Raw genomic sequence first — 16,347 nt, 5'->3', positions numbered from 1 at the left:
AGCAAGGATGAAACAGCCCTCCAAAGACAGTGGAGACAATTTGATTTTAGGAGCATTCCTCGCAAATAGAGCCACCTTCTTTTTCAAGGGCAGTTCTGGACTGCCTGGATGTGACTGTGGAGCAAATGCCTCCAACTCCTTGGTACAATTTTTTCGAGATTCTGTTAGGAATGTTTCAAAAAGGTTGCTCTCATCAAGTTGACTAACAGTAGGACCACAGCCACAAAACTGGGCCTCAGAGGGCAGATCTCATGAAGACCCACTTGCCCCCATCCCCAAAGACCCCTCATCTTCTAGGAGCACCGACTTGTAAATGCACAGTTCCTCATCGCATTTGGTATTAACGCCAACAACATGCAGCTGGAAGGGTGGCATGGGTGAAAACGGCAGGGAAGGAGCCAGCTGTGGAAGCATCCAACACCCAACTAAATGTGCCTGGGAGAGAGCGCAGCACAACAGAAATGCTTTTTCTATAAGAAGGGTGGCCCTTGAGGTGGACACAGCTCTTTAGCAGACATTTTGTTTTCTTAAGTTTCTTTTTTTTGTGTGGCACTGGTAGAAGCGGAAAAAAGTGAGGGTGGTTTAGTCAGGTTCATCACCAAAAGCCTCGGTGGGCATGCAGGGCTGCTCTTCCACAGCCTTTAAGCCTTCGATACTTCAGAGGCAGCTTCTGAACAGGGGACTAGTAATAGAGGTGTGTTTTATTCTACATTTTATTAGTAGACAGATGTGCAGAAAAAAACCAAAACTAAATTACCAAAGGAGGAGGAGACAACACAAAAGAAAAAAATGCATTAGTTAACCTGGTCTGGTAAGTTGCATCAACAGGGGAAAGGGAGAGAGAGAGAAAGAGGAGAAAAACACCCAAGATCCCAGCGCTGAAAGAGAAAACAGCCATAGAATTCTAGTGCTCCCTGTTGGTTTCAAAGTACTGTATTAGGAACTGCATCTGAACTGGTTTTGTGTTTTTTTTTTCCAATCAGAAATGTAAACGCAGAAATTGGTGGAATAGGAGAAAGAACCAGGCTGTAGAAGAGCTCACGTAAATATGTGTCCTCAATCACTTAACTAGCTTGATAGTTGCATTTCAAGAGGTTGGTTGGATCTCGAGAAGAGGGAACCAGCAAGTCGACTGGCAGCCATCGTGTCTTGGGGAGTTCGCTAGGCTCAGCAGAGAGGTCTTCCTGACACCTGCCCCCCAAAAAAGAGTTACCACAAGAGGAGGACAGAGGTATAATAATGCATCTCACACCACCAAGCTTGAGAATACAAGTCACTGGAGAGCATACAGTGAACATGGTTAAGGTACGAGGGAAAAGGCGCTGAGAGACGCAGTATCTTCATTTCAGGCTGAACTAAGAGCACAAATGGGCTCCCTTTCACCCCTCTGTTCAGGACTGGCGAACCCCCTGCTAGCTAGAACACTATTCAAGGGGAATGACTTTTGTTTGTTTCCCCCATCCTCTGCAGGAGAAATGACCATGGTGCCTACGACAGATCCCCATCTTCTCATGGACCCTTTTCATACGCTAACAGCCCGTCTGAATTAACATACAAAGCAGAGCCAGCTGGGAAAGAAGCATTTCTCTACAAATCCTGGCAATCCACTCCAATCCCCATGTTTTTAGTATCCAATTTCTTTTCAGTAACCTTATATGGAGAAGGAAGGCGAAGACACATGGCCTCGCACGGTTGCAATGAAAATCTGAGAAGACTGGATCTTGACACCAAAAGAATGACTGGCCTCCTTGGGTTAACTGTTAAGTTTCCCGACACACAGAAGATGCCTGTGGCATTCTGGGATGTCTACATTGCCGCTTGAGTACTTTCTCCTTTGGACTGGTTGGTCAGGATAAAGCTGGCCCACACAGACAGGGGTGAGCGACACCAGCTGTAAATGCCAACATACAGAAGGCTGCAACCTAGACTGCATGTGAGAGCACATTGCCACCGTCATAGCCACCTGGTTTCTGCTACTGACTCAGCTCCTTCCGACACATTTCCTCTCACAGCCTCTCCTCCCTTAGAAAGACACAAAGGGGAACTGAGATCTGGCCCAGGAGCTTAACACATTCTACCAGAGGGCAAGCACAATGCTTTACTGCTGAAGAAAATGGAGGTGAAGCTCATACCACCACCACCACCACCACCCTCTTTGAAGGCCACAAGCCATAGCACTCCCTCTACCCCTGCTTTCAGCCACTAGACATGGAAACAGCCACAGATGCTACTACATCACACCCATCAACTCCATTACACACAGCAGAGGCAATACACTACAGAGGCTGCCTGCCAGTTTCTTCTCCCCTGAAAATTCAAAGTGGCCTTCTGGTTCTGGGTGGGAACAGGCATACTCACACTCTTAAGGAGTTCTCCTCCAGTTCTGGCATGACCTAAGAGACCCTTTTTGCCAAGGGAAATGCAACCCACCAGGGTGGAAAGCAGCCTCTTGCTAAGGAAGAGATCTCCTTCCTGCATGGCACAGCAGCCAATAATGCCACCTTCAGCCATTCAGCTCCTAGCAATGAGGGGTTGATGTGACAGCTCTGCAGCAGGCTTACGCATTGCACCAAGTTCAGGAGCCGAAAGCAGCAGCCAAGCATGGGGCTACTTGAAGGAAAGCAGCCACAACCGAACCCAACCCACACCCCTAGAAGAGTCTCCAGGAAACCTGCTGGAACTATAGGCGGCTACTCTATGAGACCAAAGCTTGCCATACTCATGACTGAAAGGGCTCAGTAGGAACAGGATGCAGCATGTTTTGAAGTATTTATTGTAAGGTTCATTATCACAAGACAGCCACCCTTCTCTACCCTCCAAAGTGTCTGTTGAGCCTACGAAGGGTGGCGGTTTAAGCTCACCTCCCCACTTTCACAAGGGCCATCCTCATACCCTAACCCCCCACCCTCCCTAGCCAACCCAGCAACCCACAGGCGCTCAGCAGAACTGAAATGGAATACTGGACCTTTCAGCACCATGTCTTGTCAAGCTCAGTATACAGGAGCTCAAGCTCTGCCCAACGCCGTGAAAAAAAAGGAAAGGAAACGGGGGAAAAAAAAAAAAAGAAAGGAAGGAAGGAAGGAAGAAAGGAAGGAGAAAAAACCACTACCAGCACCACCACAAGGCAAAACAAGTGTGCACGCAATCATTGTCAATGGAGCAGCAAAGCCTGGGGTTGGGCTCTGCAGCCAAGTTGGCTTGTGTTGTTGTTGTTGCTGCTGCTGTCCATGTATCAAGTGCAGCTGGCAGGGAGCGCCCCGCACAGTCTCCGGCGTTTAAATACATTAAACATCTTGATGAAAGACTGTGTTTAATTCAAGAATCTAAACACAGAGCAAACCTATTTTTTTCCTCATCTTGTGAATGCCCCTGAAAGGCAGGCAGGGGAGGGCGGTAGAGCAGAACGATGAGGGAGGGAGAAGCATAGTTTAAAAAAGGAAGGAAGGAAGGAAGGAAGGAAGAAAAAAGAAAAGAAAGAGGGGAAATCAGACTACAGTGATGGGACAGGAAAGAATGCAAGAACAGAGACATTCTGCAAAGGGCTTTCTCACAAGGAGGCCCAAAGGAGGGTTGGGGTGAGATATCGAGATCCGTACGACAGGAGAAAGCAGGAGACGCAAGTTGAGTTGGTGTCTTCCCCACCCCTGTGCATGTGTGTGTATATATATTTTTTGCTGAACTGTCACTAGGAGACTGCTGCTCCCCTCTGGCAAAACAGGCAGGACAGTACGGGGGGCAGGACGGGGCGGGGGAGTGGGGCCAGGTCACGACTCCTCGTTGCCAGAATCATCGTCGTCATAACAATCGGCATCCTCCTCCTCTTCCTCATCTTCGTCATCGATATCATCATCGTACAAGTCGTCATAAAGCAAATCTGAGCTGTTGTCATTGGAAGGCACTTTAGTTTTGATGCAGTACTCCGCCAAAGTGGTGGGAACCTTCACACCATCCTTTTCGGCTTCTGCCTTGGTTGCCTGGACTTGTTTCCTGAGGGGCAGAGAAGGGGGTGAGGGGACAGACCATGGGGTTAGGAAGCAGGGCCGATGCCACCCCAAGTCCACACAGTGCTATGGCCTTCACAGAACCTCCTTTCTCCAATTCACTCCCCCACAGCAAACATCCTTGTCATGTTTCCATGCAAAATGGAAGCCAAAATACTGTATCATGCTTGCATAGTGTGAATCTACACTCACACAGTTATGTGAAGAGATCTTGTAGCACCTTTAAGACTAACTGAAAGAAAGAAGTTGGCAGCATGAGCTTTGCAGACCTAAGTCTACTTCCTCAGATGCATTTGGTGGAGTGGAAAGCCAAAGGACTAAAGAGGCTGGTGGAAAGCACCAAATTAAGCCAGATAGAAAGGAAATCCATCAACTTCTTCAGTCCCTGGGCTTTCGACTTCACCAAATGCATCTGAAGAATTAGACTTACGTCTACGAAAACTCATGTTGCCAACTTTATTCTTCCGTTTACTCTCAAAAGTGCTACAAAATCTCTTTGCGTATTGATTTTATAGACTAACATGGCTATTATCTTTGAATTCTACCACTATAGTTAAGCACTGTTTTTAAATTTTTAATTATTTCTTTATATTTAAAGAGCTGGTGTGGTTTAGTGGTGTGTATGTTGGACTGAGATTTGAAGAGATCAGCGCTCAAGTCCTCACCCAGCTATGGAAATCCAATAGGTGAGCTTGGGCAAGACTCACACTCTGAGCCTCAGAGGAAGGCAAAGCAAACCTCCTCTGAAGAAATCTTGCCAAGAAAACCCTAGGAGAGGACCATTGTACACAAGAGTTGAGATGAGGGCACAGAACAACCAATTTTATGTACATCCTGCCTTTCTCCCAAATGGGTGGCTTACAACATGAATTAAAGACTGAATAATAAGAAACCTAAAAACAAATAAACTAACATATTAAAACATCTATATTTTAAAACAATGCAAATTCATTTAGAAAATATGACAATAACAGTAAAACAAACAAACAAACAAACAAACACCCACCCTGAAAAGCACAACAGGTCACCTTTGTTTTTATGTGCTTTCAAGTTGTTTCCTACTTATGGTGACCCTAGGGTGACCCTATCATAGGGTTTTCTTGGCAACTTTCTTCAGAAGGGGTTTGCCATTGCCATCCTCTGAGGCAGAGCATGTGAGACTTGCCTAGGGTTGGGTTTTCATAGCTGAGCTGAGATTCGAACCCTGGCCTCCAGCCACAGCCCAACCCTCAAACCACTACACCACATTCTGCTGAATATCAAAGCAGTGCTCCAAACTCCGTTTCTGCCAGTGTGCCTGACTGTGGTCCCCTTGTGGGCCCCCCACTGACTCAAAGTGGTCCATTGAAGGCACCTGTGTATGGTTACACACTTTCTTTGGCTTACCGAATGATTTCAGCATATTCTTTGTCTTTTCCTTTGCTGTCCCGCCATTTCCTGAACATGACCGAAGCATCCACATTTGCCGGAGAGAAGGTGTTGGGCTCATTAAGCAAGGAGATTACACTCAGTAGGATAGTCCTGGAGAAAGCAAGAGGAGGGGAGAGGAGAATCAGGACCACTGGCCTTGCTGAGTTCTCATCTGCAGGAAGGAGAGCCAGCCATGTGAGGAACAGGTTCTGAGGCACACAAGGCAGCTGTGTGGCAGGCAGAGTCAGGAGCACACACTTCCAAAGTCACTGGCAAGGACTGATTCCCTCCCCTCTTCCAGCAGGGTGAACAATCCATGGTCCATAGCTAGCAACACCTCAGGGCTCCAAATACTCCCACACACCATTTTTAACAGCCATATTGCCCCTCCTGCAAGAGGCTATGCGGTGGGCCAATTCCACCATGTTTTAAGCCCCTTGCACTGTCTTAGGCTGAAGAGGGGAAACCATTCTCCAAATTTGTCTGAGACTTCTAGCCACTTCTTATTTTGAATAAAAGGACCCTGCTTGACCTAAAAATGCTCAGAGGGGGGCAAGTCCAGTAACTTAACAGTTTGCAACCCCAAAATAATAGTATGATCTTTTACATGGTCAGGGCAAGCAAAGCTTTCTTCCATGAGCACTAATTCAAAGTGCTTTTGAGGAGGGCAGGGCAGGTGCTGCTGCATTTGCCCTCATCCTCCATCAGACCCACCATAGGGTCTCTGTGTTGTCCCCTTGTCCTACTGGGGGGTTGTTCTCTCTTAGCAATAAATTATATCTACCTGTTTGTAATTTCCTACAGTGTTTATTACGTTCTAAAAATATGAGGCAGACATGGAAAGACAAACTAATTTTAAACCATGTTTTGGTCCAGAATTGGACAGAGAAGCATCCATACATGAGGAAGCTTTGGTCTCAACTTCCTTCACGCCCTGGCAGAAATTCTTTCCATGATGTAACTGTCACAGTGGCAAGGCTCAGTGCCTCCTGGAAAAGCTGCCCTGTCACTTTGAAGGCACTGCTGACATCCAGAGCGCCAAGGAGCTGCACAAAACTGAGCAATGACCTTTCATTCATTGCAACAAACAAAACACTCTGAATGAAACCAACTACAGCTGGCCAACCTGCCTGCCTGCCTGTGAGCAGAGGCAGTTGTAGAAATCTTGCCCTGCCTATTCTTCGCCTCGCACCTTTTGTACTCTGCCGGGCACCCCACAGACATTAAAGGCACACAAACAGGTTTTGATGATGGTGCTCACCACAGTGAGCATGATGCTGATTCTCTTAAGTCTGCCAAGCAATCTGGTCATCTTTTGCCAGACTTTCCAAAGGGCAGAGAGTAGAGGTGGGAAAGATATACTTCTTTGCCCCACTGCACACAAGTACCTTTGAACTGACGTTCCCAACTATAGCTTGAACCATGAATCAAGGACTGTAGTGAAATAGAAAACATTCTCAAACTCCAACCTCAACTATAATGCACAAACCACATCCCATTTTGAGCTAACTGGAGTGTCTCCACAGTGTGAAGTGACAGAAGGCAGCCAGCAAGACTGCATATACACAGTCATCATGTGCCAGAGGCTGTAGGACACAGACACAGACACTGTGGCTCTCCTTGGCTGGCAGGCTGGCAGTCCCCCCCCCCCCCCGATAGAAGAAAAGGGCCCAGAGAACACAGTGCTGCCAGGGTTATCTTAAATCTTCCCAAATACTCATGTCTTTTCCCATTGTAGATCCCTCCACTCGCTTCTAGTTCAGGCCAGTGTTGGAAAGGGCGTTATAAATAAACATTATTATTATTATTAGGATTGAGAATGGGAATGGGAAAGAGCGAGAAGGGCTCTTAAGGGAAGAAAAGACCTCTAGACACAAGAATCTGCAGTGGAATCTGAGGGCAGGCAGAGAGCCAGCAAAAACAAAGCCAGATAGAGCTGTACTTCCACAGCCCTCAGGAAGAAGCTCTGGCTTCTGCTAGATTCAATGGCCACCAGTACTCATGAGTACCATGAGCTCTACCTATTCTAGCCCCCAAAGTAGGCACATGACACTATATGAGGCAGGTTCATGTTAGCCTTTTAAAAAAGAATAATGTCAGAATAATGACACATTGCCTTGGCCAGCTTTACAAAGCCTATTTTGTCCTTGTGGTTTCCAATTTTGTGTTGGCACTGCTTGTATAGTCTGTAAGTTTACACCAGCTGTTGGTGGAATTTTGTTTAGCACTAGTCATGTTTTTCTAGCCTTTATAGGGTTTTTTAAATGCTTTCTGACAAATGCAGGTTGGCAGTTTGAAGCCCAGGTGCCACATGATGGAGTGAGATCTTGTTACTAGCCCCAGCTTTTGCCAACCTAACAATTTGAAAGCATGTAAAAAGTGCAAGTAGATAAATAGGTACCACTTCAGTGGGAAGGTAACATCTCCATTCTACCAAAAGAAAGAAGACATACGGTTATCTTTGACAATGCTGGCTCTTTGGCATAGTAATGGAGATGAGCACCATCCCTACAGCTGGACACGACTTGACAACCTTTTCAAAGGGGAAACCTTTACTTTTAGCTTTTTAGCCTTCCTGAATCTATTTGCAGAACATAATGAGCTCTGCAAATTAGGGGTCATTCATCTCCAGTCTCACAGCAGCCTCAGCTCTATCCATCTCTCTGAATTCAAGATTTTGAAGAAAAGCATCAAAGCTTGCTTGGTGGCAGATGTTTCTTCCACACACATGGTGGAGGATGCAGAAATTGCTCATATGGAGGAAAGTTTGCATGAAGGGTCCTGGAAACTTGGTTGTGCTTTGGCAGCTGAGGCTAACCATTACCTGACATTCTGGGTTGGGTTCCACCTTTCCGATGGCAGCTCTCCACTTTGAGGGTCATCTACAGGTGGGTGAAGGATTGAAATACATACATCTCCATTCTACCAAAAGAAAGAAGAAGACACACTAAGACACAATATTTAGTGCAGGTGTATACACACACACACACACACACACACACACACACTTAAAGGACCATCTGGAGAACAGAGTCTGCTAGGAAAATATAGATTTAGCCATCTCACTTAGATTATTTCTAACCAATCCACCTTAATATACATTTGCATCACTTTTACTAAAATGAGGTTTAGGGACACGCATTCACACCAAGGACCAGAACCATTTATTTTACTATTTACTAAATCAAACCTCATCCATATGTAGGAGGAACAGGCACACACATACACAGACTGAACCACCAACAAACATTGCCACCCTTGGTAAGGACAGCAAGAAAGAAAACACAAGACAGTAAACTCAGTTAGTGACCCCTTGAGATGTATATACCCAGCAGCTACTGATACCTTGCATATTCCCCCTTTTAAACTCTTCCCTCCCTCTTCAACCTTTGTAATTATATTTTACAATTTCAGTTTTAAAAATGGGCTCAAATCCTTTTTTCAAAAAAGGATTTTGAGAGATGGCAAGCCTCCTAGGGATTTTTTGAGGATTTTGAGAGATGGCAAGCCTTGTACATTATTTGTTTTCTGGGCTCATTTGGGAAGCATTCAGAATCCAAAAAGTCCAGCAGAGGGAACCAGAGCTCACAATAAAAGGGAAACTGCTCCAAGCAGTTATTTGCCTCCATGAGCTGCTTGCTGCCAAACAAAAGCCCTTTCGCTGCAGTGTGAGTGCCCAGGATTTGAGGCCTTGCCTGCACCTGGCCCTGCCTTGGCATAGCTGATACTGAGCAAGACTAGAGTAAAGGGGCAGTAGTGGATGATGGGTCACTGCGGGCCGCTGCAGATCAAGGTCCCAGGTACAAACAAAGCCAGGCATACAGCTATCTTAATCAGGGTGACCAGATACCCCCCTTTTTAGGACATGTCCTACATTTTAACCCTCTGTCCAGTAAGAATTCCAAAATGTCCTCCATTTTGAGCATGGCTACGAGGCCCATTGAGTAGCACCACGTTTGCTCTTCCCCTTTGTAAAACGTGTCTACCTGACAGCTTGTCCCCACTACAAATAGGAAGATAGGGTGGATCCTTCTAAATTTCTTTTTTCTTAGGAGCAGCAGCAGCAGCAGCAGCAGCCAAAAGTTACACCCAGAGCTTGGGGCATGTTTGTTTCTTGGGAGGGGAAAAGGACAGCAAAGGTGTTAGGCAACGGGTTGCTTGAGGGCACACTGCAAATATTGAAAGAATGTTTTTCTTCATTTCAGCACAATGGACAAATGAAAGGAATATTGCAAACCAAGAAGGCATTTTAATGTTTTAATGGAACCCATTTGCTGAAGTTGTGGTATGAGGGCAAGACTCTTCTTTTTCTTTGCTTTCCCCAAACACTTTGCACCCAGGACACGGCTCTTCCCCCAGTATTAAAATCTCATGAAACACACAGAAACACACAGGAAGCTGCATCCTACAGAAATGATGGCTTCTCTGTTTTCCATCCCATGTAGAACACAGATGACCCTTTTAAAAAAGTGTGTAGTAATAGCACACACTATTATATGTGTGTATGGGAGTATCATCGGCTGCTGCCCTGCTGCAAAATGAATGCTGTTTGATTTGTTTTAACTGTCATGGCTCCATCCTATGGAATCCTGGGATTTTTAATTTGGTGGGGCACCAGAGCTTTCTGACAGAAAAGGCTAAATATCTCACAAAACTAACAAAACCCATAATATCATAGCCCTGAGCCATGGCAGGTAAAGTGGTGTCAAGCTGCATTAATTTTGTAGTGTAGATGCAGCCTTAATTTCACAGCCAACCAGGTGCAGCTATTTCTTGCTGCTGCTGTTTGTTGTATCTGTTTCATAGGCTCCCAAATATTACCGACTGTCCGGGAAAGCAGCCAAAGGGCTGATAAGACAGCTAGTTCTCAAACAAACACCCCCCCCCCCAGAACAGCAAAGTCAGTGTAAGCTACAAGGTCCTGAAGATTCACGGTAGCTCTACCAAAAGGGATTACCAAGAGAATTGTCAGACGGTCCGAGGTTCAGGGTAACAGATAGGCAGGTCAATAAAGCAGTCCAAGGTCAAGGTTTCCGGGTAGTCAAGACAAGAAGCCAAAGGAGCCAGAGACAGAGTCTTTCCTCTAAAAGAGTCAGATATCCACTGGCAAAGAACCACACATGCTCCAGGTGCTTAAGAAGGCAAGGAGCCAGCCTTCAGCTGTGTCTGATTATGAACACGCTTCTGATAAAGCCTCCGAGATCTTCGAAGGCCCTCACTTTTTGCTCGATGCTCCTTGAAGGTAGGCACACTGCCCAGATCCTCCTCCATGTCCACAGCCTCGGCACCAGGCAAACTTGTCTGCTGAACCTCTGGAGGGGCCACAGACTCTGCTCCAGCAGAACTAGGGCCAGCCTCTGGCTCCTCCATTACAGGTTCAAGCCCCAGGGGCTCTAGCTCATCCTCTGAGTCCTCCAAGCCGTCCTCCAGGCTGGGCATGACACCGACTGGGGTTTTGGACCATCAGTGATTCAGATCCTATCCAAATATTTAAAAATCTGAATACTGAAGTCACTCCACTGGCTGCCTATCAGTTTCCGGGCACAGTACAAGGTGTTGGTTATCACCTTTAAAGCCCTACATGGCTTGGGCCCAACCTATCTAAGGGATTGCCTGCTTCCATACAATCTGCCCTGGACCCTCAAGTCCTCTGGGAGGAATTTATTACAGCCCTTAAAGACCAGGTTGACGGCGACCTCTCAGAGGACATTCTCTGCAGCTGCTCCCAACTTATGGAATGGCCTGCCGGACGAGATCCGTCAAATTACCAATCTAGAGAGCTTTAAAAAGGCCATTAAGACGGATCTCTTCCAGCAAGCCTTCCCGGAATAAAATGCTCGGCCACAAATAAGACTTCCCATCCAGCGAACTCTGCCCATGATGATTTTATTTAGCTTAGTCAGTTTTAATATGTAGTTTTTAATCTTACATTGTTTAATCTTGTTTTAAGGGGGGTATTATGTATATATGGATGTATTTTAACCTGTTGTACGCCACTTTGATTGCCTGGCAAAAAGTGGGATAGAAATAAAAAATTTATTATTTTATTATAGATAATGTTGCACATTTCAGGAGGTGTTGGTTTTTGTAATTATGGCCTGTCTGTGGCAATTTCATTAGTATATTAGTTCATTCTAACTTGTTCTCAGAGTACAAATCAACTCTAGGGCTGCATTTTTTTCTTTTCTTTTCCCAGAGGTACAAAATCTCCATTTGTAGGTCTTGGTATTTCATAATCTTTACCTTCTCTTTGTTTTTTATGGTGCTCTCCACTGGGATTCCCACAGCTTTATAACCCAAGCTTTCATTTTCTCTAATTATAATAATTATTATATCCCTAATACTGGAATTCAGTGGCTTATACATTAATATTTAAATATCTGAAGGGATGTCATGTTGAAGGTAGAGCAAGCTTGAATTCTTTTGTTCCAGAGACAAGAACATGAACCAATGTGGATTCAATTTTTAAGATAGGAGATTCCACTTAAACATTAAAAGTATTTATTTACTGTAAGAGCTGTTTGACAGTGGAATTACTGCCTGCCTCCAAGGGTGCCCTTGGAGGTCTTTAACAGAGGTTGGATGGGCATCTTTCAGGAGTTCTGTAGCTCTGTCTTTCTGCATGACTGGGGGTTCAACTGAATGGCCCTTGGGGGTCTCTTTCAATTCTAACATTCTAGGAAGACAGCTAGACCAACATTTCATAGCTTTTATCATGGCAGAACTTTATAATCTGTGTTCCGATGCAGGATTTCAGCCTATGTTTTCCACTGCCTGGGCAGATAGAGGTTTCAGGAATCAAACTGTGGCTTCCTGGTGCTGACAATGCTTCAGGGATCTCCTAGGCACATGAACCACAGTGCAAGGGAAGTCCTGTGTGTCCTCCAACCATGAGATGAAGTTGCTCCCCACATGCTGATTAGAGCGCAGGGTGCCAATGAGCTTGGTAATGGATTCCTCCAAGAGAACAGCTGTCTTCTTTGATTTTTCACTCCTTCCCAGAACTCTATTGGAGAGTCACAGCTTTAGTCATACTGGAGAATAAATCAGACTGACAACTTGGGGACCAAAGATCCTGATTAATGGAGCTCTGAGCACACATTCATACATATACAAACCAGTGAGACACAGACATTTCTTTGAGCTCTTGAGCTCAGTCTTATCATCACTTCTGCAGCAGCTTTCTGAAGCGGTTTTTCTTACCAGTAGTGGTACACATCTATCACTTGATTATGACCAGTGCCTGTTCTCCTGGGTGAGCAGCTGCACAGCAAACATAAACATCTGTTGCCCTGATTCATGCCCAGATAGCTGTGTCTGCAAAGTTATGGTGTTCTGCTAAGTTACTCATGGGGTGTGAGTTGGAGGGAAGAGACTCAAGAAAGAGCAACAAGCTGGAGCAAATGAGTGCAGGTAGACCAATGCCCCCCTACAGTAGGTAAAGAGGTGTGTGAGTGCCAAGTTGTCTGTTGACTTTTGGCAACCCTATATATTTTGCAGGGCTTTACAGGGAAGGAATACTCAGAGCTGCTTTGTCACTGACTCCCTTGAAAATCTAATCTACAGCAATGATGGTCAAAATGGTGGCCCTGGACTATCATTCATCCATAAGCTGTTGGCAGCCAGTCCCTGTTGAGTTTCCAGGAACGGGGGGGGGGGGGGGCGGGACTTGTAGCCATTGGGCACAAATATGATGCCAGTTTTTGTCAAACTGGAAAGTAATAACTGATGGCTTCCCACCACATCAGATAGCATGTGAAGCAATGATGTACGACACTTCGTAATCCTTGGTGGCCCCCTATCCAAGTGCTAACCAAGCCTGACTCTGCTTAGGTTCTAAGATCTGACTCAACTTGGTGCCTTCAGTGTATTTAGGCCAGGTGACAGAGTTAAATGGTCACAGCCCACCACCTTTTCCTATGTTACTATTATTAGCACCCCACACCAGTCTTTCCAGTCTTTTCACCATGAGTACACAAGAATGTAAGCAGGATTTTGAAAGCAGGGCTGGAGATACAAACATCTGAGCCTCCTTTTACCAAACAAGAGAGAGAAGACAACCACACAACTGTTATCAACAAGGAGATGGCGCAAGAAGAGACTGAATTTCTCCTTCAGCCTGGATTCTTACTTATATATCCAGGTCTCTAGATATTGCTTTATCTGCATACTCAAAGTACATTTTCAGCTTTCATGATGGTGAAGAAAAATGGGGAAGATTGTGAAGAAGAGAAGGAGGTTATGATGCTGTGGTAACTAGACCACATTATGCAGCTTCATATATGCGTACCTCATAAATGTTGGGATGCCACATTTTGGTCAGGAATCTGAAGGTAGGAGGTGAATACGGATAGTCCATAGGAAATTTAATATGAGCCTGAAAAAGAAAAACAACAAAGCTGATTAGATACATATTCTGCAGAAACTTTTTAATTTCAAAGACTAATCAGTGCCAGAGCTTGCGTTTTCCCTCCTTCCTCTCAATTCCTCCTTTCTTTCATCATGTCTTTTGAGTTGTGAGCCTGGGGGCTAAAATTATCGTAATACTGAACTTTGTAAGCACCTGTGGGAGCCTCCCAAAAAAAAATGAAGTAGAAATTCTGTAAACCAGGGCTAGAAGAGCCTTCAGCCACCCAAATGTTTGGGGCTTCACTTTCCTATATCAGCTTTAAAAAAAGAAAAAGAAAGCAGAAGCAAAAATCCATCTTCTCTTGAGCATCCCAAGTGCAATGGCTCCAGGGCCAAGCTGAGAGTTACCATCCTTAGAAAGGGCAGTTTAGGGGTTCAAGAAGAGAAAATGGGAGTTTTACCAGAAGGACAGTGACACCCAGGGACACTTTATTAGAAGCAAGGGGTGCCACAAGGGCAGAGGTGGCTCAGGAAAGATTTGAGAGAGGTAGAATCAAAAATCTGGATAGTAAGAAAACCCATGGGAAGAGCCAGAGGAATATAACAGCAGAAAGCTGAAAGTAAAAGAATGGAAAGCAAGAGGTTCTGCATAAAGTGAGTTTGTGAAAAGTGGAAAGAAAATAGTGGGATATGATGGAGGAGCTAAAGGCACAAGAAAAACTGCAACATTCTCCAGTATATGGCCTCAAGTCTTCCAAGCAAACCCATAAAACGTGGGGCAGGAAGTCAGTGAAGAGTTTGAAGCCTCAAGATCCCGTCAGAGAATTTTAGAAGTTCCGAGTTTCCTAAAAGCAAACAGACTAAGCTCACTATCTGTGGGGACCAGGGTGCAAGCTCCAGTCAGCAATAAAACTTGTTGGCTGGAGTCTGACCAGTTTAATCCTCCTTGCCTGCTTGAAAGGGTTATTCTGAGGATAAAATGAGGAGGAGAGAACTACGTATGTTACCTTGAGCTTCTTGGAAGAAAAGATGAAGTAGGTCTAATAAACAAATGTTTCAAAGAAAGACAGTAAGAATTTAAGCTCTGTCTAGGAATATAGTAAGGTATTTCTTAAGATGAAAGTCCTTGAGTTCACGTTCTGCACCTCAGCCCTGACTCTGAGGTGAAAGGTATGAGCCATGGGAACACAGGAAGAAAATTCCTTCCCATGGGAGGCCAGGATGGCCCCATCTCTGCTCTCCTTTCACCAGCTGCAGAGTCACCAGCTACGTACTTAAGAACAGGAAAGAAGTACAGGCTGGAGAAGGATAAAACCCATTTTCCAAGTGACAACTTAACTGAACATTTCAACTCACATAACCTGAGAGCTTGCATGCCAGGTGGGCATCTCCCTAAATGGCATCTCACAGGACACAGGAAGCTGCCTCACACACCTTCAAACCAGCAAATCCTGCTGCCACAGCACAGTCCACTCCAACTGAGGCTATTGCCACACTGAAGAAATAGAGCACTTTAACTATCATGGCTCCATCCTGTGGAATCCTGGGATTTGTAGTTTGGTGATGTTTTCAGCCTGGTGTGTCAGAGAGCTCTGGTGCCTCACCAAACTACAAATCCCAGGATTCCACAGGATTAAAGAAGCCCCGGTGATGCAGTGGTTAAATGCTGGTACTGCAGCCACAAAGTTGTGAGTTTGATCCAAGGACCGCAAGAGTGACTTGGCCTTCCATCCTTTTGTAAGTTGGTAAAATGAGTACCTAGCTTATTGGAGGCAATTGGTTTACAGAATGTAAACGACTTAGAGAGTGCTGAGTTCACTGATAAGTGGTATAGGCAGGTTTATTTTTATCTGTTTTACTGACTGTATGTACAGCGCTGTGTAAATCTACAGCACTATATGAATAAAGCGTAATAATAATAATAATACAGAAATGTAAATACTATTGCTATTGTTATTTATTGCTGCAGTTTGGCTACACCCTGACAGAGGCTGCCTGTCTTAGGGCCTCAGTACTGGAAGACCTTTTACCCAAAGATGTCTGGGAATTAAGCTAGAAGATAATCGTTGACATCCTGTAGGTGTTTTACAACCCCCCCCCCTAAGTTTCCTTATACATGTGGTTGTACATTTGGGACCATGGAAACGTTCATATTTAGTTCACAGTTGTGGGAAGTGGAATTCTGCAAGTCTAACTGCACATCACACAACAGTGCATTCTTTTATGCTGGCTGACTGGGACTGCAGAAACAGCAAATTTTTTTGCAGATATACAATTGTGAAAGAGTGGTATAGCGCATCCACCCCTTAACTGTGTTAAGTGTTAGGCATGAAATAGGATCTTGGCTAATACATGCACTCTCAGTGGAGAGTACTCTCAAGATGATACTTGCATCCATGTGAAAACTCAACCCAAGTGTTTTTCTCTGGACATGCATGTAACTGAGCAAAGTATTGCACAGTGGCAATGCCAGTATTACCTAGACAGCCAAAACTTATTTAAAGGTCAGTAATGCCTGTTACAGACAGCCAAAATAAAGCTGCTTCAAGTCACAGTGGAGGTATGGTGTTTCAATTTGCCTGCGTCC

The 16,347-nt window shown here is 45.0% G+C and overlaps 1 protein-coding gene across 1 annotated transcript in view; it reads right to left on the bottom strand.

Moving 5' to 3' along the window:
* Positions 1-695: 695 nt before the first annotated feature.
* The window catches only part of UBE2R2 (ubiquitin conjugating enzyme E2 R2), an 88,573-nt gene continuing 72,921 nt past the window's right edge, over positions 696-16,347 (bottom strand). The window contains exons 2-5 of the mRNA XM_042450229.1: positions 13,702-13,788; positions 8,236-8,333; positions 5,388-5,522; positions 696-3,987 (exon numbers count right to left, since the gene is read on the bottom strand). Of these exons, the coding sequence (XP_042306163.1) occupies positions 3,765-3,987; positions 5,388-5,522; positions 8,236-8,333; positions 13,702-13,788 (543 nt within the window). The 3' untranslated portion in view covers positions 696-3,764. The remainder of the gene's footprint in view (positions 3,988-5,387; positions 5,523-8,235; positions 8,334-13,701; positions 13,789-16,347) is intronic.

This window comes from Sceloporus undulatus, chromosome 2 (assembly GCF_019175285.1).
Source record: "Sceloporus undulatus isolate JIND9_A2432 ecotype Alabama chromosome 2, SceUnd_v1.1, whole genome shotgun sequence".
NCBI lineage: Eukaryota > Metazoa > Chordata > Lepidosauria > Squamata > Phrynosomatidae > Sceloporus > Sceloporus undulatus.
This window is presented reverse-complemented; position numbering and strand designations above follow the sequence as displayed.